At 47.6% G+C, this 23617-nt stretch overlaps 1 protein-coding gene across 1 annotated transcript in view; it reads right to left on the minus strand.

The window, feature by feature from the left end:
* Positions 1–23617, minus strand: part of LOC107387186 (A disintegrin and metalloproteinase with thrombospondin motifs 2) — a 44614-nt gene that overhangs the window by 8995 nt on the left and 12002 nt on the right. The window contains exons 5-14 of the mRNA XM_054731010.2: positions 23520–23603; positions 21667–21750; positions 6330–6483; positions 6151–6256; positions 5882–6025; positions 5645–5777; positions 1330–1443; positions 990–1135; positions 822–911; positions 557–639 (exon numbers count right to left, since the gene is read on the minus strand). Of these exons, the coding sequence (XP_054586985.2) occupies positions 557–639; positions 822–911; positions 990–1135; positions 1330–1443; positions 5645–5777; positions 5882–6025; positions 6151–6256; positions 6330–6483; positions 21667–21750; positions 23520–23603 (1138 nt within the window). The remainder of the gene's footprint in view (positions 1–556; positions 640–821; positions 912–989; positions 1136–1329; positions 1444–5644; positions 5778–5881; positions 6026–6150; positions 6257–6329; positions 6484–21666; positions 21751–23519; positions 23604–23617) is intronic.

Here is a 23617-nt window from a genome sequence, read left to right on the forward strand (position 1 = left end):
TTCCATAAGGAGAACATACTAACTCCATGTATGCATGAGGAGAACACGCTAATTCCATGTATGCATGAGAACATGCTAACTCCATGTATGCATGAGGAGAACATGCTAACTCCATGTATGCATAAGGAGAACATGCTAACTCCATGTATGCATGAGGAGAACACGCTAATTCCATGTATGCATGAGAACATGCTAACTCCATGTATGCATAAGGAGAACATGCTAACTCCATGTATGCATAAGGAGAACATGCTAACTCCATGTATGCATAAGGAGAGCACGCTAATTCCATGTATGCATGAGGAGAACACGCTAATTCCATGTATGCATGAGAACATGCTAACTCCATGTATGCATGAGGAGAACATGCTAACTTTACAGAGAAGGGATCTGAACTTGCAAACTTTATGCTGCGAGGCAGCAGTGCTATCAATTGTACCAGCATGCAACCATGTTTGTAAACATTAATGCCAAATCTGTTTGTGTGTGTGTGTGTGTGTGTGTGTGTGTGTGTGTGTGTGTGCGCGCATGTGTGTGTGTGTGTGTGTGTGTTTACCATCTGGATGTTGGTAGGGGAGCCAGTGATGTTTTATTCCCTTATGTTCAAAGAATGGATTCCATGCTTTACACTGATCCTCCCTGAAACCAACCAACCAGCCAACCAACACACACACACACACACACACACACACACACACACACACACACACACACACACACACACACACACACACACACACACACACACACACACACACTTTGGTCTGACCTGGAGTCTGTCAGAGGAAATGTATAACGGATGGAGCATCGGGTAAACTGACCTGAAGTCTGTCAGGGGGGAACAGGGGTTCTGGTTGCACAGCTGGAACTCATAGCTGTTCCCGTAGCAGGTGCGCCCCCCATTGGCTGGACTGGGAACAGCAGCTGGTTAGGACATCTGATTGATGCATCTGAATTGTGACATCACAAATGATTGACAATTGACTCACGATGGATTATCACATTTTCTGGTCCGGAATCTGACCCCACCCCCACAGGTTCGGGAACAGCTGTCAAATGAACTCCAGGTCCCCCAGCTGCCATGTGTCCTCAGGAAGTCCAGGGTTAGCTTCATGCAGAACCCTCTGAAGCAGTGCTGCAATCACAGAATGTTACCCAGGACACCGAGGTTAGAAATGAAAAGTTTTGTTCTGTGCTGAAAACATCTTATTGATGGTAGAGGTTTGGGTGAAATCCACATCAGCAAGAAGATCACCAGGTTCTACTGGTGTCTCCAACATGCTGGCAGTCCCATATGCTGAGGAAGAACTAAACCATGTATGGTCTCACCTTCCCAGGTCCACACTTGGTCCCATCGAGTGGCGGGCTTTTCTTGGTCTTGCAGAAGAACGGGTTGCTGTAGTCACTGCACCAAAGCTGTTTGCATGGGTCTGGGCTCGTGTACTGGGGACACAGAAACAGGCACAATCTGGTTTATGGGTTAGGGTTACTGTTAGCTGGTTGATGGCAGGTCCTAGCCCCATTGCCCCATCGCCTGATCACTGCTGAGGAAAATCTGCGGTGCAAAAACTGGTCAAGGGAAGGGAACTGGTCCAACCAGTTCAGCATTTATGTGAATGTTGGCAAAGTATACAATTTTGTTTTTTTCTATCAATTAGTAGCTACTCTGCATTTCTATCACCGACAGGTCAGTGGTTGCCTCCCACTTCTCAGTTCCAAGCCAAACAAGTCAGGTCATGAATGCAGCACCAATGATTGACCGTCACTGATTGGCTAGGGGGTGGAGCCACTGGTTGATCCAGAGATTTCTGCCTGCTGCCTCGCTGCACACGACCCTTCCTGGGTTCAGAGTTTGACAAAAAGCCAGAGACTGAGGAAAATGTTCAACATCACCACCATTGTTGTGTTTTATGTCACATACAATCGCATACATAGACTGTAGTCCAGTCTACTTTTGATTGTTGTTTATTTTCTCCAGTAAGTTGATGAAATGACAACATTTTTGGCATTATGAAGCGTTACCTGACTGTTCCGAACCAAAATACGTCAATAGTGATATTTCATGTAGCCAGTTTTATTGTGTTAAAGGGTAACTAGGCTTTGGCTTACTTCTAGCACCCCCTAGTGTCAGTTTGTAGAACCAAAAGTAAAACGTATCTCCTTGCTGTGCGCTCGTCATTTTAACACCTTCATCTGACAGCTGACATGTCTCCCAACCTTTCTAAGTGTCTACAGGAGTGATTCACCACTAAATTAAACAAATCAGCTGTGTTCATGATCTAAACATGCAGGAACGTGCTGGAAGCAGACAGCAGCGCCGGGTATGCCAGCTCCATTTTTCTAAGTCCCAAAAGAGAATATTCTGGCCACAGGGGGCGATAGGGGCTGGGTGGACTTTCATTAACCCTGTAAAGGTCATATTGGCTCAAGAAAAGGATTTAAAATATCTGTACGTTAACCAGCTAGCCATAGTTTTGCCTGCAGCTAGCACGGAGGGTTTTTGTCGTGTTAAACAGGCCTATTTCTGCCTGATTCAGCTTTTTAAAATATTCAGCACAGTTTGAAATATTTATACTTAGAGTTTTGTAAATTCTTGGGTAATTTCTGAATTTGAAATGCTTTCTAAGGGCTGGAAAATACTTGTTTATTATGGCTGCCTAGCATAATTAGCTTCAGTTTGAAGCGTTGTTCGTACGTGTCCTCTGAAATGAATGCAACAAATTTGCAAGCTGCAATATGCGACCAACTAGTAGGTGAAGTTTACAAAACAAGCAAACATACTCTCCATACTCACTCCGTCTCTGGTTTAGAGGTCTTTCATATTACCTGTTTGTAACGCCCAGGCCCGGTGCCCCTGGACGCTACCGGTTACCGACGTGGGTTTACATGCGTTTAAAGAACTTGCAGCTTGAATGTTCTGTTAACATGTTTATTGCTATGTGAGTGTCCATGATTCAGTCACACAGGCACAACTTTACTCCTATATGTTTACTTGCCCCTAACTGTCTGTGCGTTCGTGATCACTTAGCCACGCAGTAGAAACTGCTAGCGCCCCGTGTCAGCAACACCTGGCGCTGACCTCTCCCAGGTTGAATAAGCGGGAGTGGCTACCACTCAGGCCCTGGGCTTAGGAAAAATACAAATCAGATAATACACAATCGGCTCCTACACTGCTACTGCCTTTGTTTTTGTCATGATCTCAACATTAACCTGTTACTGATCTCTTCTCTTGATGCCATGTTTGTTTTGGTTGTACCAGCTGCATTCTGGACCAGTTGAAGCCAGTGAATTGATGACCAAAGCCACAGCGTAAGGAGATGCAGTAGTCCAGTCTACAGGAAATAAAACATTTTGGAGGTAAATGGGCATCACCTGAGTGAGCAGCAGCAGCTCGTCCATAGGGGGCACTAGGGCGCCGCCCCACCAGTCTCACAGGAAGAAAAACAAGAAGAAGACGGGAATCACAAAATTTAAAAAAAACAACAAAAATATTTCTCTACACCATCTCTACACCATACAGACTATACATTTTGTGTATAAACTGCACTTAAGTTTAGTTGAAAAATGTTATTTACACACCCTTTGCGCATTTCCTGTCCCTTTGGGTGCAGCAATCTCTACCATAGACCTACGCTAACTGGCACATGCGTGTTGGATCCCCCTCCAATAAAAAGAATAGGAGAGCCCTTTAGCGCAGAGTTTTGTGAGCGCAAAAACACAGGCAGAGGACCGGCAGGGCAGAGTCTCAGCTCTGATCAGGACAGAATTGGAAATTCTTCACAGTTCACCATCCTTGGCTTTTGTAGAGCAGCTGAGTACACCTCGTGAGTTTTTTATTATAAAGAACCAGAAAAAGATGGAATGTGGATCTTGTTGACTCTTTTGGCCTGTCTCAGCTAGTGAATGGACGAGCACACACACTGGACCTGGTTCTGTCTCACGGGCTGAGGATTAATGACGTGGACCTTCTTTCTGCCCGTTTCTCAGATCACTCACCATTGCTGTTTCATTTGAATTCTGTTTCTCGTACAAACTCTATCCATGCTTGCTCCTCTCGTTACCACGCCCCCTCCGGCTGCAAATGTTGCCACTGTTTTTGCATTGAAATCAGCTCCCTGCAAGTTCACTGGTGTTGATAATTTATAGCATATTTTCAATACATCCTGCCTGGCTGCTATGAATACTGTAGCTCCATTAAAACACAGACGTTCAAAATCCAAGCCTGACCCGTGACTGAATGAGCATACTCGATCTGCAGGAGCCTGGAGGGTAAATGGAGGAAGGACAGGCTCACAGTTTTCTTGGAAAGCATGAGAGATGCATGGTTGCAGAATCAAAAAGCTGTCAGCGATGCAAGAAATCGTTGTTTTTATTTTTTTGCTGGTAACGTTTCTGTTGAACAGTCAAAATGTCATTTTTTTTTTAAAAACCCTAAATGCCTTGGTTTCTCCTGCTATAGCTGCATCTTCCTGTCTCTACCGGCCTCTGTAACCAAATCCGTCCGCTGTTCTTAGATAAGGTTGGTAAGATTAGAGCTCAAACTTCTCCTCCTTCCCATGTTTATGTTCCTGTCGTTCTAAACCTAACCGTTTTAAACCCATTTCTCTGTCCTATCTGGAAAAACTATCGCTACTATGAAACCCTCGGGCTCTCCGGTAGATGTGGTTCCACCTCCTTTCCTGAAAGATGTGCTTTCTTTGGTTGGCCAACATGTACTGGTCATTATTAATGGTAGTTTGACTTTGGCTGAAGTTCCTCATGCCTTCAAACACGCTATTGTTCAGGTCTTGATCCCACCATTTTCTCTAATCTCCGACCAAATTTCCAAATTACCATTTTCATGAAAGGTTCTTGAAAAAAGTCGAGTGTGAACAGTTTCTACATCTAAATGACCATCATGTAATCTTTCAGCCTGGGTTTAGACAACGTCATAGCACAAAAACTGCTCATGTTCATGTGTTTACATCTGCCTGGCTTTGGATTCAGGGTTCCATGTGGGTTAGGGATCTATCTGCAGCTTTTGATACGATCAATCTTACATGTTGATCTCCAGACTGCACACAAGGGCTGGTATCATCGGTTTGGCCCTCGACTGGTTTAGGTCTTACTTTTCAGGATGTAACAGGATGCTCAGGGTGATGCTGGATGACTACTTATACCAGTCAGTCTCCCTTCTCTGGGGGGTTCCTCAAGGTTCCATTCTTGGCTTGTTACTGTTCTCCTGCAGTTCCCGAGGTTAAGCAATGGATGTTCTCTAACTAACTAAGGTATGCGTGCCTTTTAAGTGGGGCCACAATCATGTTTTGTGGTCTCTTTTAGATTGTCTTGTTGAGGTTAGGCACTGGATCTTCTCTAACTTCCTTCTATTTAATGATAGAAAGACAGAGGTTGTAGCTTTGGTCCAAGTACCTTGTCTAGGGTGGGTGCAGTGGACCTTGGTCATTTATCTTCTGTCGTCAAGATGAACTTAAGGAATTTGGGTGTTTTTGACCAATCAATGTCTCTTGAAGGCCACTCAAAAACATTGGTCCAAAACAGTTTTTATCACTTAAGAATTGGCTGAAAATGGATGGGTGGTATGGGATGTATGTAGTGAAAAACAGTCAGAGTCTGTTGCTGAGAAAAGATGGACGGATGAACTTACTGCGGTACACAGACTATATCCCGGGCCAAAGTCAAACCGGCACTGTTGATCCATGGAATACTGAAACCCGGGTAGCTGAGGCTGAGCTGGCCAGTCATGGTTGAATGGGTCATCACGAAGACAGTCATAAGAGCTGGAGGACAGAAAACGTAAGCAGTGATCCAGATGTTCTATATCCAGATGGACCTCCCATCTGTTCCATGAGGAGCCTTCTTATGGAACTGCTGGGGTTCTCACTTCAGGTACTGGTGGAGCTCCCTCCAGCTGCACCTGGACCAGTGGTAACGATAGAATGTGGCCTGGACCCTTGGGGACATGATGCTACCCAGGGGGACATCTTCATCACAATCATTGGCCTCACCATCATGCTCCATCCCTAATCTGGGGACACATGGAAGAGCTGTCAGTCATCCTGAGTGAAGCTTGGAAAGTCAGAAGTTCAGATGCTTTCTAACAAACATAGCATGTCACAAACTCCTCATGAATTGTTGTGTTTTGTGTCTCACACATGTCCGGTTTCATGTGCAGCAACAAAAGCTGAAGAAAAGCCGTCCTCCAGAACAAGAACACAACTCCGATGCAGCTGACACATCCCAGTAACTGGAGCATAACCTGCACAAAAACACCACAGGGTCAGAGGTCAACCATAATATAAAGCTACAACAAATGGTGGCAGAAGTGGTACCCTGCATGCCGAAGGGGCCGAACTCCTGTTTGGTCAGGTAGATGGTAAGATCGTGTTGCTCAGCGTTACTCTGCTCCCTCTGCTGGAGGTATGACCATCTACAAACGTTCTCTAAACTCTTCTGAGGATTCCCAACAGAAATCAGCTCCTGAGACTAACAAAGAGAAAACGTTACTTTTATTATTCTGGCTTTTTATAGACCCAGAAACATCTGCATGGTCAGGCCTTGTACTGCTGCGTATGCTGGTGTCAGCTCAGGTGCACTTGTCCAGACTCGGTGGTTAGACTCTTGTCTGGTACTGGGAGGAGGGAGCATATCAGTCCTGTACAGGCCCAACTTCACTGGCTCCCAGTTGAGTATCGGGTTAAGTTGAAAACCCTGCTGTACGTGCAGAAGACCCTACGGGGCACTGCCCCATAAACACATCCCCTGAAGGGCCTAGCATTCCCTAGACAGGGGACTCTTGGATGTGCCACGCTCTAGACACAAATCTAGATCTTTGCGTCTCCTCCACCTGAGCTGATGGTGACGCGTGGCACTCCTCGCGGCAGTGATTTGCCTGATGGAGCGCGTGCCAGACTGTGGATGACTGGTGTGCTGACACTTCCTGTTGTCAGCCAGCTGGGTGAGGGCGGAGAGGGCTTCTGACGTGCTTCTATTCATCAATCAAACATCTTTTGGCCGTGCAATAGTCTTGTTTATTTTTTTTTACAAGCACTAGCTAGCGTTTTACACAATGCTGTTCTAAGGTTAGTAGTACTCAAAGTTGATCGTCACAAAAAAGAAATATTTCGTGCCATGGTGTGGCAAGCGGTAAAAACCGTATGCTCATCCCGCCACCCATGCGTAATCGGCTCATCCGAAACACCTGAGGACCCACTTAAATAGCATGTGAGGAACCTGACACCACCACCACAGATGAAAGCCCAACCAACAAAATATAATTAAAGAACAAATAAATGGCTCCTACATCTCCGGCCCCTAATTGTGATAGAATACACAATTACAAAAATTACATATGGAGCCAGAAAAGTTCATTTGTCTCTTATATCCTTTTATTATGTCCAACAATAGTCATTGTAACTTATGGAGCTTCTTGAAGTAGAAAGATCTTTGATATTGGTCTTTCTAGAACTCCAGTCATAGTCTTCAGTTGAACTGTTCGTACAAATCCAGCGTTGTCTGGGTATGTTTTGGTAACTCTGCCCATGATCCACAAACCTCGAGGAGTTGAACGATCCATGATGATGACAATGTCTCCAACAGAAAAGCTTCTTCGAGGCTTGATCCATTTTTGTCTCTCGTGCATCATCAGCATGTACTCTTTGGTCCACCTTCTCCAGAAGAGGTCAGCCGGATACTGAACTTGTCTCCAGCGTCGTTTGATGTAAAGGTCATTTTCAGTGAAACACCCAGGGGTCAGGAGAGATTTTCCTTTTAGCAACAGGATGTGATTTGGTGTTAGAGCTTCAAAATCATTAATATCCTCAGATGCCTTGGTGATAGGTCGATCATTAAGAATAGCCTCTACTTCACATATCACTGTATGGAGGCTTTCATCATCCAACTTCCGTTGCTTCAAAATGGAAAAAATAATTTTTCGAACTATTTTGATCAGCCTTTCCCAAACACCTCCATGATGTGATGCTGCTGGGGGATTAAATGCCCACTCAATGTCTCTGTGAAGGAGAGTTCTTTGAATCTTTCCATGGTCGACAGCAGCCCAAGCTTGTTTCTACTCTCTTTCTGCCCCAACAAAGTTAGTTCCATTATCTGATTGGATGCGCTTCACTTGACCTCTGCGACACAAAAACCTTCTTATAGCGTTGATACAGGAGTCGGTGGTCAAGGAATGGGCAACTTCCAAATGAACAGCTCTACTAGTCATGCAAGTAAAGATAACCTTGTACCTTTTAACCACAGTGCGTTCTTGTTGGACTTTGATGGGCCCAAAGAAATCTACCCCCACGTTGGTAAAAGTAGGTAAATCTTGGGTAACCCTTTTCAGTGGCATATCAGCTATTTTCTGCTCACTTGGCTGACCTTTCTGGCGTCGACATATCACACATTATGATATTATTTTTCTGCAGGCAGAGTTAGCATTTGTAATGCAATACTTCTTCCTCAAGGTTGGTAGCATGTGATTCCTTCCTGCATGTCCAAGATGTTGGTGTACATGCTGTAGAATAAGTTTGGATACATGCTGGTTCTTTGAGAGGATCACAGGATGCTTTTGTTCTTCAGGTAAAGCTGCATGCCTCAGCCTTCCACCTACTCTCAATAGGCCATCAATCAGCTTGGGATCCAGCTTGTAGAGACTGCTGCTCCTCTTGACGCATGATGTCCCGGCTTCCAGAAGAATGATTTCCTCCTTAAAGATGCTTTGTTGACTGAAACGAATTATAGCAATTTCTGCTCTGGAAAAGTCTGAAATAGTCAACAATTGGCCACCAAGTGAAGATTTAATCTTTGACAACTCTTTCTCCACCACTTCTGATGACCCGAGGGGAGCAGTAACAACTTATTTTCTCTTTTTACGCAAAGTCGGGAGAACATCTAGAAACTTGAGGAGCCAACCCACAGAAGTTTTGAGCTTTATCCGTGAAGAAAAATAATCCACAAATGATGTTAATGAATCTTGAGCCACTGTAGTGACAACGTTTACCATGATATCTCTCTTGACCTCTGGATCATCTGCGGAAATCTGTTGCAACAGAAATGGTTTAGGCCAACCATCTTCATGCTGTCTGAGAAAAGGTGGACCTGTGAACCACCTGCTATTTTTCAACAGACTGTCCAAAGGTAAACCTCTAGATGCATCATCAGCAGGATTGTCCTTTGAGCTAATGCACCTCCACTGTTCAGGGTCTGTAGCGTCTCTTATCAAGGCCACCCTGTAAGCCACAAAAGTGTGATATCGTTTAGTTTCATTTTTGATATATTTCAACACTGTCTGGCTATCTGTCCATAATAGTGACCTTTGAAGTTCAAAAGGTAGGTCATTGCGTAGCATTTTGTCCCATGGTGCGTAAAAGCATGTTAGTTTTAACACTCTGCACGTTCAGTTTTCCCATTACACCATTTGTACAAAATATTGCATTGCATTATTGAGATTGGTGCCTGCGGGAGAGCTCATGACTTCCACCCAGCCGGAGAGGCGATTGCCAACGACCAGGTAGTGGTGCCCCCTGTAGTCGAAGAAGTCAGCGAACACTTCCTCAAATGGCATGGATGGCAGTGATGCCGGCATGGGAGGTGTGGCCGCCTGAGAGGGGGCATTGCGGTTACATTCTGCACATCGCTCCCTGGTCAACTGGTTGTCGTTAGACATCCCAGGCCAGTGTACGATGGAGCAGGCCCGTCGTTCCATTGCCGACTTGCCCTGATGGGCGGCGTGGAGGTGCTGAAGTACCGCACGATGAAGGGACATGGGGACAACGACGCGGTCACAGTACAGCAGGACCCCATCTTGCACATACACTGACTCACAGACCTTAGACAGGTCGGCCAGCGCCGGGTCCTTTGGGTCAATGCTGCCCCGTCTTCAATGAGGTGAGGGAGGTGGGAGAGGCATGCGTCCGCGGCCGTCTCCTGTGCAAGGAGTGGCCATGCAATGGCGGCAGACTCCAGTGCGTCGCTGCAAATGGATGCCATATGCACCGACACCTCGCTATCGGTCACATTCCATGCGCCCATGCAGCGGCCCTCATCAGAGCCAGAGGGTGAGGGATACCTGGAGGCTGCGTCGGCAGCGCAGTTGCTCTTGCCAGGCAAGTGTACAATATCAAAGCACCATGGGAGTGTGCACTGTTTGAGCCTGAACAGGCGAGAGTTAGTTATCTCATCCAGTGTCCGGTTTCCAAGGATCTTCACCAGGGGCTTATGGTCAGTGACCACGACCAGGTCGTCACACCCCTGCATAAAGTGTCTGGTCTGCTCCAGACCCCATGCTACAGCCAAGGCCTCCCCCTCAATAGCGGCGTATCGCTGCTCAGCGGAGGAGAGAAAGCGTGAGCTGGCCAGAGTAATTTTCCATCCATCCGGACAGCAGCCAGGGACACCGGAGCTGCAGGTGCAGTGCTGCTGGAGGAGGAAGTATCCAGTGCCGCGTCTGGACCAGTCTGGGCGGAGACAAGTGCGCCTCTCCATGTCGTAGATCTCTACGCCTGCCCGGATAGAGTCCACGATGGCCAGCTTGGATGCCTGAAATGCTGCCTCTAACTCGGGTGACCACACAAATTTGCATCGAGGACTAGGGCTGCTCAATTATGGCAAAAACAATAATCACGATTATTATGACTGAAATTGAGATCTCGATTATTTAGGACGATTTTTCAATTTATGTTGATTTTATTAGTTTTTATTCAGTCATAAAATTGCTCAGGGCACAATCAGGACAAAAATAATTAAGAAACAAGATGATCACTAAAATAACTCCTGATTCCCAGTATAAAAAGGCCAATATACTTATAGCTCATAGTCTATGACCCAAGGGCTATAGACCTTGGTTTAACTCATTTAAGTCTAACCAGTACAGACCCAAATACCAATATCTTGCAAATACTGACAGCAAGAATTATACAGTGGCATTTATAACAAATAAATGCAAATAAATTGATGTTCACAAAATGTTGCATAACATCTATTGAGTCGTGTCAATGTGCTGTAGGAGAGTGCACTAGCACCGTGTCCTCAGAGAGATTAGTCATTAGTTATCAGCGTGAGGAACTTATTTCTACCTTATTTATAAACTATTTATTTACAGGTCCATCAGTTAATGTAATAATTGTCCCAACCACAGCTGCAGCCCCCACCCCAAACCTGGTCTCACAGCAATTGGTGGCAAGCTGCAAGTGTGTTTAGCACGCCGCAAGCGCACATTTAGCCGTTTTTAGTGGCTCAGGAGTCCGCAGGTGCGGTGTGTGTGTCACTCACTCTGGTTAATCCAACAAGGAGCCAGCTCCGAGAGCTGTTTCTTTAGCGACTGACACATCACTACATCATTCCCTTTCCTAATGTCCTGAAGAACGGTCCGGAGCGCAGGCGGAGTGTTTAGCTAACCTGCAGGAAATGTCAACGACAGTTATCCAGAAAGTAGCTAAGGGTTACCAGTCAAAGTCAAGTCAAAGTCAGTTTTATTGTCAATTCTACCACATGTACAAGACACACAGAGAAATGAAATTACGTTACTCTCAAACTCTTGCTAAAGAACGGGAGAGAGACAGAAGCCACTGCATGTGCACGCACCGCCAGCATTTCATTAGATAAAAAGGGGATTACATACATGAGGATAAGTTGGGGGAAGGAAAAAAAAGGCATACCAGAGTTACTCCCGGCAGGGCGTAGCTTTACTATGCAAAAAAACGCCTCAAACATATAAGCACGAACATCACAGTTCACAACATGAGACTCCGATAGGGAGGCGGGGAGTGGGGAGGGGGGGATCCTGTTTCCCCAGCGGGAGCAGCCCTGCATGGCGCTCAGCCAACTGTAGCCACAGGTGGGAGGGAGATCTTGGGAGGAGCGCAGAGCACATTGAGTTCTGCAGGCTGATGACCTTGCTAGGCAGAAGTCCACAATCCGAAGGCGGGGGGTGGGGGGTGGGTTGGGGGTGTTGTTCACAGCATCTGTCTGCATTCCTTCCTTCGTGGGGGTTGTTGTTAGCAGCGTGAAGGCTGCCTTGGCATCAGATTTGGATAACAATACTTTGTTTGGGTCAGGCAGAGATAATTTTCCTCTCTACCTTCACTCTGTAACCGATCATTCAAGTCCTCCAGTGAAGCCAATTTAGGTTTTAGGTTCTAATCATCCCCACACCGTCCGGTGACCCTCTCCGAGATGACATCAATTTTGCGCACTAATACCGGTATCGCAGCTAGAACATTGTCCAGCTTACGGTTCACCTCGAGTAACGTCCCAGTCTGTGAGGCATCCGCCCAGGCGGTGCTTTCCGTGGGTGCGGGTCACCCTCCAATCGCTCCCGTCTTCCCAAATTTCCAGAAAACCAGATATCCTCCCACTCCAATCAGAAGAAATCCAGTGATCATCAGGCCAAATATCCACATGTCTTCGATATCCTCAATGGACAACTGAGAGAGGCATACGATCCTCCATTCTTTCCAGGAATCGAGCGCATATCCCGCTGCGTGTGTCCCTTGAGGGCAAGTGGGAGTCCCCTCCTCCGTTCTCATCGTAGAAAAAATTTTATCAATCGCGTTGAATGACCAATTAATTAAATCCATTCTAAAAAATAGGGGTTTTCAGAAGAAATGCAGAGAAGCGCTCTGTAGGTTAGACAGGACAAAGAGCCTTGGGAAAAAAAGATAAGGGAGCAAGAGCAGAAGCGTCTGTACTCTGCGAGTGCCGGAAGATAGAGATGTTTCTGAGGTTCGCTAGGTACTTTTAAGATTTAAAAAGTCAAGAAGGGGGTCTGAAAAGCTGTAGGAAATAGCGTCAAAGTCGCCAAGTTGGCAACACTGTGGGAGGAGCGCTTCATTTGCAACTCAGGGCAGCGCAAGTGGGAGGAGCAAATAATCGGCTTGTTTTGTTTGAATAATCGTTCAAAACTCAGATTGTAATTGTGATTAAAATTCAATTAATTGAGCAGCCCTATCGAGGACTCAGAAAGGGCTTAAATGGCGCCATTATATCATGCAGCTGCGCGTAGTTGACTACCTGATTGACCAGACCAAACAAGCTCCTAATGTGCGTGGTCGAGGTAGGCGTGGGGAGGTGATGGCTCTGTCAGGTACTTTGGGAGGGGCTCGATTGTAGCATCAGAGACCCTGAAACCAGCAAAATCATCGTCCCTCTCGGCAAATTGAAACTTTGATGGGTTCAACACGATGCCGGATCGGCCAACGTGCGTCAGGAAGTCGATTGTTCTCCACCAATGAGTGTTAAGGTCGGTGTCATAGTGAATGGTGTCATCCACGCACTTTTCCTTCTGTTCAAAGTCGGAGAGGATCGCATCAAAGCGGCGATTGTAGCCATCGCCAGATGACAGAAAGCCCTGTGGGGCTCTGGTGTAACGCCAGCCGCCGAAGGGAGTGATGAAGGTAGTGAGATGACGGTCTGACTCGCGCAGGGGCACGCTGTGATACCCATTCCAGGCGTCAGTGACAGTCTTCCAGGTCCCTTTCGGGATCCGGCGCACCAGGTGGAATGGGGACTCGGTTGCGAAAGTTTCACGTTTGCAGAATTTGTTAAGAGGTGAGATATCGACGGTCCTACAGGGGGTTCCGTCGTGCTTCCGGATGACCACAATGTGTATTTCTATGGGTGGACCTTCCATGCATGGTAGTGGCCGATGGGGGCAAGTGTTGAATATTGAAGATGCGTACCTGTCAAGCAGCCATGCCTTCATCCGGTGATTATTCTCTGGGGAGCATGGGAACGGCAGCTACGCGGGGCACAGAGGCTGGATGCTGCATTGAGGACATGAGCAACAAGCCACATAATGGGAAGCCATGCCTCCATCGCAGACTTCTCCCAGGCATGAGACTTTGGTGAGCCCACCGCAACGGCTGGCGGCTTCAAGGTCACGGCCCACTGCCGAATTGCCCTCACCCATGCAGGATGGAAACCCGCTGGGCAGAAGGCCGAGGCTGAGCAGGGAGTCATACGAGAGGTACATCACATGAACTGACCTGCTAACCCATATCATTGCCCAGCAGGACACCACCTCACCACCAGGGGCAGCAGTGGATAGTTTGGCAAAGAAGGCGCCCTCGATGTCAATGGGGGACACGGTGGCCTCTGCAGCCGGGCATCTGGCACCGGCTCCACTAGTGAACCTCACCTTATCATCAATTTGGATGGAGATGGGCACTCGGGGGTGGTCCCTGAGCTTTGCGCGCCGCCATTCGCCCTTGGAGAAGATGTGATGGCTGAGCCTGATCGGCGTGGGCCCATCACTGCAGCTATGCGTCCCCAAGTTGTGGGCTCAGTGCCTGTCTCTGCGGCGTCCATTAGAGCAGACGCCGGACGTGACGGATGAGACTTGCGATATCACGTCACAGCCTACAGCAGCCTGCTGTCTGTCCATGTGTGGCTGGTGCCGTGCCCAGAAGCAGTCGGCACACATTCGATGAGGCTTGGTGTTCCAACCCCAAGATCCCTCAGAAAAAACACAGAAAGACACTTTACAATCAGGGCATGTAGCCCTAGCAGACCTGTCTGGTAGGGCTGGAGAGAAAGCAGGCCTTGATGGCGGCATAGCTTGTCTGCGCCTGAATGAGGACATAGCTGACAGGCTGGAGGAGGGGAGGCGTTGCGAGCCATTTCTCTGTTCTCCACCAGTGCTATAATATTATTCACAGACTTGCACAGAACATCGTGAGTCCCCAACATGTCCCTTTGTATATCGAGTCATTAATCCCATTAATCAGTACATCATGAATAATATGATCAGAATAGTCAACTGACTGCCCGCATCCGCACACAGCGTTGTAGGCACAGGTTTCTGCCTTGCCACGCACCCTGGCGGCAAATGCACGAAAGGGCTCGTCATGATCCTGGCGTAGTTGAAGCAGTTCAGTCCTCAGAATGCATGTGGCAACCGGTATCACCGCCAGAGAGCGCATGGCAGCCAGCAGAGTCTCAACCGGTCCAGTTGCAGCATCCGGGTTAGCCTTTAGCAAACTGTCCCCATGTTCCGGACCGGCACACTGAAACAGCTGGAAGGGGGCCTGGGCATCACCTATGCTCGACCCAGCACGGAAGAGGTCCCAGCGGCGTGTAAAGACGTTCCATTCCTCGATGGACATGCCGACATCCACTCTCAGTCAATCCAGAGCAGGGCCAGGCAGGCCCGGGGCCCGAACGGGCGCAGCGGGTTCGGTCCGGCTCTGATGGGCGAGGCCATGGTTTGCCAGCAGCGCCACGGCGAGAGCCTCGGACACGTCATCGGTGGCGAACGTGCAGGCTGGAATGGACCATCTGACGACCACCATGGCTCCTTCATGAAGAAATACACTCCTCGATGTCTAATGGCTTTATTGACAAGGATGAAGGAGCCCTGCGGCGACATACAAAGCTGAGTGAGCAGAAGCTAACGGCAGTGTGAAGCAGCAGCATGGGCTGAAGACCAGAGCTAAGCAATGCGATCAAATAGGTAAACAAATACAGCGCGGCTTAGATGCATACTGACAATGTGACCATTACATTAGCTTAACAAGCAGGTGAAGACTTACAGATACAAGTCGAACAGTAGCATGGATAGACAGCAGTGTGATGGTTGAGCAGCAGCAATCCAACTGAGAAGCAGCAGTATGTACAGTGAGGGATAGTCGCATGTACGTGATTTCAGGCACGTCCCTGAAGACACCTTTTTCCCTCGAGGCTTGATCTAGCCCCCACAATGCGGATCTAAAATTGAGTCAAACCCGGAAGTACCAAAAATTGCAGTTCCACCCTCATCCACTAGGGGCTGGTGTCAGAAGCGAGCGAATCCTCATTGACTCCCATGTTAAAAATACCAATTTCACAGCAGAAATAAACATGTTTACAGCCTGGTACCAAAACATGTTTTTGGTTTTAATGATCTAGTTTACACTCATGACAACTCTGAGGGGGTGATTTTTTTTCTCACTCTTCGGTTTAAGTGTATTAAAAGCCTAAAATTCTGTATAATTAATGAGCATCCGACCCACGTGACCACAGAGCTAGCTCCGTGGAAAGGCCTCAGTAGAGCCTCGGTCTGGCCTGGAAACTGCTCCGGGATTTTGAGTCTCTCTGTGTTTGTGTATTCTTTTTTGAATATTTTTTGTGCAATTGTTGGACAAAATGACTTGCTGTGGCATTAATTGCATTAATAGAGCGTCCAAGGAGTCTCCACTTCATTTTTTTCGGTAAGTAAAATTATATTTATGTATTTTAGGTCACTGCCGAGCTGAGCTTAGATTTTAACATGTACTGTTTAACCATGAAATTTAAATGTAATAGGGTAAAACCCAGTGCATTTAACATAACGCTGCACTTTAGAAAATGGGTTGAAATATAACATGTTGGTGGAGCTAGGTTCCCACTATCGGCTTGTGGAGCTCTCGGGAGACCGATGTTTTCCACCCGTTTCTCCCCTGGCTTTGCAGCCTCTGTTTGCTGCGTCGGGATGCCAGCTGGGTCTCCCGGCAGCTCGGCACATCTCTGTCTGATCGCCGCTTCTGTTTGATGCCCCGGGCTGCCGGCTTGTGGAGCTCTGGGATGGAAACTTTTCCACTCGGTTCTCCCCAGCGGCAGCTCTGCGCATCTCAGATCGCAGCAGCGCTTGTCTGCGGTGTGGCTGCCAGCTTGTGGAGGGCTCGGAGACCTCTGTGTTCCACCCGGTTTTACTCAGCGGTCAGCTCGGCGTATCTCTGACTCAGAAGCTCTGGTGTTGTGCACAGTTAACTCTGTTTGTAGCTAGGTTGCTACCTCCGTTAGCTTAGCTCCCACCTCCGCGTTAGCTTTGGGTTAGCTTCAGGTTAGCTTGTAGCTAGTTTGACCGGGTGTCGTCAGTCGATCCCAGCCTTACAGCCCCACCCTCAGCTCCACCTCTCTTCCCTTTTGTGGAAATGTCTGGGCTTGACGGAACCTGTGACACGGTCAAAATGGCGGTGGTGGCCACCTCCCATTTAGCCTCAAAAACGTAATATTGGAGCCTATGGAAAGGAGATGTCCAGTATATTAATGTCGATGGGCTTGATCGCAGCACATCCTAGTGGCCAGTCGTGACCTCTGCAAAATCCAGAAGGTCAGAAAACATAACTGTTTCCTTGTCGCTCTTTTATGTCACAAACTGTGGTGTGCCATCTTTCTCTTAACTTATATGGCCACTTCATGATGATCTTCCTGAGGTTTGCTGAAATATTCATTTCTTCCTTGTATTCAATGTCTTCCATAGAGTTACAACATCCTTTCAGAAATAGAGCAAGTTGTTGCATTCCTTGAGCATGCTCCGCTTTCAGTGCTGGCCAGGCAAATATTTTGTCTATATCGGCTGCAGCTCCTTTGCCTTTTTATATCCTTGCTGAGGTGTCGTGTGCAGACAGCTTCTTACTAATGCTCTTGGCTTCCCCCGGTACATTGCTCCAAAAAATACAAGCAATCTTGTGAATTATTTGTTCTGTGTTCCACACAATGTTCAGATGTCCTAATGAATGAAATGTACTGCAATGGGTCTCCATCAAATGGCGTTATTTCTCTTTGTGGCAAAGTGGTGGTCTTCTGTTGTTGCATCAGCGTATCAGTAATTTCATTCTGTTTTTGCACGATTTCACAGACTGAATCCTGAAGAACTGTATTTTGAGTAGGCTAAATATGGTGTTGTTGCTCCTCTCTTTCTGTAACGGATGGTGTCGCTGTAGAAACATTTACCAGAGTCTTTCTTGGGTTTAGAGATTAAAATATCTCCTTTTCAATTCTCACCTTTGGTCTCACGTCCTGGGTATATGAAACAAACCCCTTTTGTGTTTCTTGCTCTCTTAACTGACCATCCTTTTTCGGAATAAACTCCTTTGCGTTGGGTTTAAATTCACTCTTTTGGTCCTTTTATATCTCTGCTCATATATGAGTTCATGCCATCAGAGCAGGCCTTTCCACTAACATCGCTGCCTTCCAACACAGACAGTCTTGCAACAGCGGCAGCAATTTGTGTATCAATCTCCATTTGTTCTTTGAGTTTTCTCAATTTCTCTCTTTCCATTCTGAGGTTTTCTTCCTGAGCCTCCAGCTCATGATTCGCTTTTAGAGCAGCAGCTTTCTGCCTGCCTTTGCCTTTAAACATGCAGAAGAAATGCTGGAGGCAGATGTACCAGAATGGCTTCTCCTTGACCTTTTGCTTGATATGTTCGACACACTGTCTTCAGGATTGATATCATCATGACACTGAACCATTTCACTTTTATCAGCAGCGTCAACATCTTCATTCGTATTATTTTATCACCTTCCAGGATTCCTTTAACCATTTAGCAATTTTATCGATAAAAGCATCACTGGCCTCTTTCTCCAAATCAAACCATTGCTGTTGCTTTTCCTGTTCTTCTGCAGGAAGAGAGACCTTTGTGAATATGAGCTTCAGTAGCATCTTCACGACATTTTTTAAACTTCTCCAGATTTTGTTCAACAGCACATACATTTCCTCATGAGACCAACAGTTCAATTTTAGCCTTTATTTTTTTTGCTTGTTTGAAACAATAATTTTGTTCCTTCTGAAAATTTCAATCATCATTAAAAACGCCTTTGGAGTCGGTTTGATTATTCTTTTTTCTGATTCATGCTGATTCACAGCATGGCCACTCCAGCATCATCTGCACAGCTCAAACAACTGATGATCTTGTCATCCTTTATGGATCCAAACAACCACAATCGCTGCACCTTGAAGGGGACACCACACCCACTGACGCAACTGACAGCTTCGCAGCATCAAACTCTGCAATTGGTTCCACATCCACGTTCAGACATATAGGCTGCGGTGTTGTTTACATCGGTACCTCTATGATGTCGTTGTTACAGTGCCTTCTCATCAGGATGCTCATGAAGGAGTACAGCGGCGTCGTTGAATAACTCCTCTGCGCGGTGCCAGAATGAGCTCTACGCTTTCCAAAGGATCTGTGTCAGAAGTGCCGTGGACCTTTTTTTTTTCTCCAAGTGAGAAGGGTTTTTACTTGTTGTGCTGACACTTCCTGTTGTCAGCCAGCTGGGTGAGGGCGGAAACGGCTTCTGACGTGCTTCTATTCATCAATCAAACATCTTTTGGCCGTGCAATAGTCTTGTTTATTTTCTTCACAAGCACTAGCTGGCGTTTTACATAATGCTGTTCTAAGGTTAGTAGTGCTCAAAGTTGAGTGTCACAAAAAAGGAATATTTCGTGCCATGGTGTGGCAAGAGGTAAAAACCGTATGCTCATCCCGCCACCCATGCGTAATCGCTCATCCGAAACACCTGAGGACCCACTTAAATAGCATGTGACGCACCTGACACCACCACCACAGATGAAAGCCCAACCAACAAAATATAATTTTATTTATTTATTTATTTATTTATTTATTTATTTATTTATTTATTTTTACAGTGTCCTGTCTGGCTGTGAAGCAAACAGAATTGATGTCTGAATGCTGGTAACAAGCCTTGAGGTGGAGCATCAGAGCGTTTGCTTTTAATGTCACTCCTGATACTTAAAACTTTATTGTTATTGTTTTTGAATGCTTTGTAATTCCGACCTGACACGGAGACAGAGGTGAAAGAGAAAGGAAAAGACAAGAGGTGGGGAGGGGGGGGGGGTCCACAAAAATAAACAATAATGAACAAGAGTCTGCTTCTAGACCTGCAGAAAATGACAAAAAAAAGCAAAAGAACAAAAAAAAATGGGACACAACAACAATACAACAAGATCAAGCTATCACTGCGTCAACTTGATGAAGAAATATATAATCAACATTGTTTAACTGAACAATCACACGATAATAAATCACAGTGCATGTAAGGTTTATGTAAGGTTTCTCTATAGGAGCGTCCAACAGAGAGTGTGAGGGACCACAGATCCGCCCCCAAAGATGTGCAGGAGACGTGGGGAGCTCCAAGTCCCAGAGATCCAGGCGCTGCCCCAGAACACAGGAACCCCAAGGAGACTGCAACCAGAAAGGCCCCCGCCCCCCTCGAGAGGCACAGAGGGTCGCCCCGGGGAGCCACAACCAGCAGCCGGCAGAGTCCCGGGAGATATCAGCTGCAAGCCCTCAGGCCCGGCCGCAGCCTCACACCCCTAGCCGGCCGAGCCCGGGACCCAGCGACCCGGGACCCAGGGGCGACCACCCCCGCCGGGGACCCAGCAGAGCCCAGGGACCCAGACCCCACCAGGCAGCCACCGGGATTGATCAGGCAGATGCCAAAAATCTTAAACCCCCAGACCCGGGAGCCACGAACACTCAGGCAGACCAAGGCACAACCCCCCACACCAGGTGTGGCAGGGGGAGGGGGGACGAAGATCTATATCATCAAAAGAAGTTCCAGGAGAGGGGAGGAGTCAAAGGCCCCACCTGACATATACAGTCATACACAAACACAGTCACACAGTCACACACTCCCTCCCTCATGCTCACACATGCACATACAACCCAAGACTTACAAAATGCATGCCGGACACCCACTCATGCTCCCCATACACACCCTATTCACTCTGGTCCCGGTACTGCTGCACATTGGGTACAACCATCACCGGTTACCAGAGTTTGACCCTTTCTGCTGGGGTGTTGATGAGCATGCTCCCCCGCCCAACGCTGAGCACAGCAACCCACCACCCCAGACCCCAACCAGACGGCCAGATCTCCCTCCTAGCCTCCAGCCCCCGGAAGCCAAGCAACAACAGAGGTGTGCGAAGACCCCTAGTCTCCCTCCGCCTGCTCCAATATAGTGTTGTGTGATCATGAGGTGTATTCCATGGCTGTGGTGAGCGGACAGTGCGGACATCATCCGGCCTATGCTGGCTGATGCCACTGCACCACCCCACTTACACCCTCAGCCATCAGTGTCTAAGTGCGGTTCAAAATTGGAAGTGGGCACCGGCACCCGGGAGGAGGCTGAGATATCCCCCTGCCAAATGCCGTTGAATGTGCTCACTCCCAAGGCCCTAAGTGTGTGTTTGTGTGGAATGTCGTCAGTGGAAGTGTATAAGGTGCAAATAAAATTGGGGGGCAGGTTGCCACAGGAATGCGGAAATGGGATCCATACCGGCACTCCCTGACTTGCCCACCCCCCAAGGTCCTATGTGTATGTTTGTGTGATGATGTGAGGGAACAGGAGGAGAGAAATATGCGGGGATGGGGAGGAATGGCTGGTTGGGCTTATCCCTCCAGGGAGCCAGCTCCCCTACTGGCCCTAATAGGCACCTCTGTTGTCAAACCACCACCCAGGGCATGGAGACCCCAGCCCATCCTGCCAGGGCCCTGGGCTGGTGAGCTCAGAGTAGCCCCTGGGGCCCGGCAGGGGCTACTCTGAGCCCCTCCCGGATGACCGAGCTTCTCACCCTATCTCTAAGGGAGAGCCCAGACACCCTGCAGAGAAAACTAATTTTGACCGCTTGTGTCCGTGATCTTGTTCTTTCGGTCACTACCCAAAGCTCGTGACCATAGGTGAGGGTAGGAACGTAGATCAACCAGTAAATCGAGAGCTTTACCTTCTGGCTCAGCTCTCTCTTCACCATGACAGATCGGTATAATGCCTGCATCACTGCAGATGCACCACCAATCCTGTCGATCTCATTAATCTTATTAAAATAAGAAAACCGAATGCACTAAAGAATAAATTGGTTATGTTCTCAATCTTGGTCAGATCAGCAAAACCAGACCTTAGCAGGGATGGTACCTTTGTTCCAGAGAGCATGATGATTCGGACCAGGACCACGTTCATGTTTCCTCCCAGAGAATGATCCTGATAGATCTCATTAACCTGGAACAGACACACAGAACATCTCAGAACTATGCTGGTGAAGGTTCTCAGTCCTCCGGGTCATGGTAATCTAAAGAGGTTCAAATAAAGGCAACTGGAATTCTTTGGTTTATGGAAGATGTTTTGCTTCTCATTCAAGAAGGTATGCCATTTCTGACTGGGTTCAGGTCACACCCACCTGCAGCAAAACAACCATTCTCACACAATAGGGAGTAACAACTTCAATGGCTCCTCACAGGGTAGGGACGTGGGAGTGTAGACAGCTACAGTTTATAAGCTTGACTCTCCCATTTTCCAGTCAGCCATGTTCCCTAACCTAAACCCAGCACCACTGCAGAAAAAACTGATTTTGGTCACTCGTATTCGTGATCTCATTCTTTCGGTCTCTACCCAAAGCTCGTGACCATAGGTGAGGGTAGGAACGTAGAACGACCAGTAAATCAAGAGCTACGCTTTCTGGCTCTGCTCTCTCTTCACCACGACAGACCAGCAAAAGCCTGAGATCATGTAATGATGAAGCCAACAGGACCACTCACCTTCAAAAAGCAGAGACCTGATCCTCAGGCCACCAAAACGGATCTCCTGTGCCTAGAAATCCTGTCCATAATTGTTATGAACAGAACGTCATAAGGGCCTGGTACCCCATACTCCCGGAGTACCCCCCACAGCGCCTCCCGAGGTATGCAGTCGAACGTCTTCCCCAAATCCTCTTAACACATGTAGATTGGTTGGGCGAACTCCCACGCACCCTCCAGGACCCCCCTAAGGGTATAGAACTGCTCCAGTGTTCCACGGCCAGGACGAAAACCATGTTTTTCCTCCTGAATCTGAGGTGCAACAATCCGACGAACCATCCTCTCCAGAACCCCTTAATAGACCTCACCAGGGAGTCTCGGGAGTGTGATCCCCCTGTAGCTGGAACACTGTCCCTCTTTTGCATACCAACACATCCCTACAATGTCCAGAGCCTTAAGGAACTCTGGGCCGGTCTCATCCACCCTTGGGGCCTTGCCACTGAGTAGCATTTGACCACCTCAGTGACCTCAGCCCCAGACAGTGGAGAGCCCAGCTCAAAATCCTCGGACTCCAGCTTCCTCACTAGAAGATGTGTCAGTGGGATTGAGGAGGTATTTGAAGTACTCCTCCAACTTATCCACAACGTCCCGAGTCAAGGTCAGCAGCACACCTTCTCTACGACCACCCCAGCCACTTTGTGCTTAGACTGCCGGTACCCATCAGCTGCCTCTGGAGTCCCACTGGCCAAAAAGACACAATAGAACTTTTCCTTCAGCTTGACAGCATCCCTAACTGGCGGTGTACACCAGCGGGTTCAGGGGTTACCACTACTACAGGCACCGACGACCCTGCGGCCCCAGCTCCGGTCGGCTGCCTCAACAATGGAGGCATGGAACATGGTCCACTCGGACTCAATGTCCCCCAACTCACCTGGACCAGTAAACCCTTCTGATCGTACCATTATCATATCATACCATTTAATTTGTATAGCACATTTCAAATACAGCACTAGAGCTGTCCAAATTGCTGCACAGGCAAATACAACAAACTAAAAACAATCAAACTAAGATAAAAACGCTAAAAGCAGGGGGGCGGCAGCATGGACAAGTGCTCGCTCACTCCATGATTTATAGCACATCCGTGGAATAGAGCAGGAGGTGATCAGCTGACCTCAATGAGCATGTGGGAACATAGGGCGTGAGCAGGTCAGATAGCATCACTGAGACAGCACACCTTTCAGAGTTTATACCTACTATGTTCATCAGAGTCAACAGGTACTTCTGGATGTGGTCACGCCCATGGAACAGAAGGAGAGAATAGTCCACGGCCAGCAGAACCTGAAGAACACAGA

The sequence above is a fragment of the Nothobranchius furzeri genome, chromosome 10, assembly GCF_043380555.1.
Source record: "Nothobranchius furzeri strain GRZ-AD chromosome 10, NfurGRZ-RIMD1, whole genome shotgun sequence".
In the NCBI taxonomy this organism is placed as follows: Eukaryota; Metazoa; Chordata; class Actinopteri; order Cyprinodontiformes; family Nothobranchiidae; genus Nothobranchius; species Nothobranchius furzeri.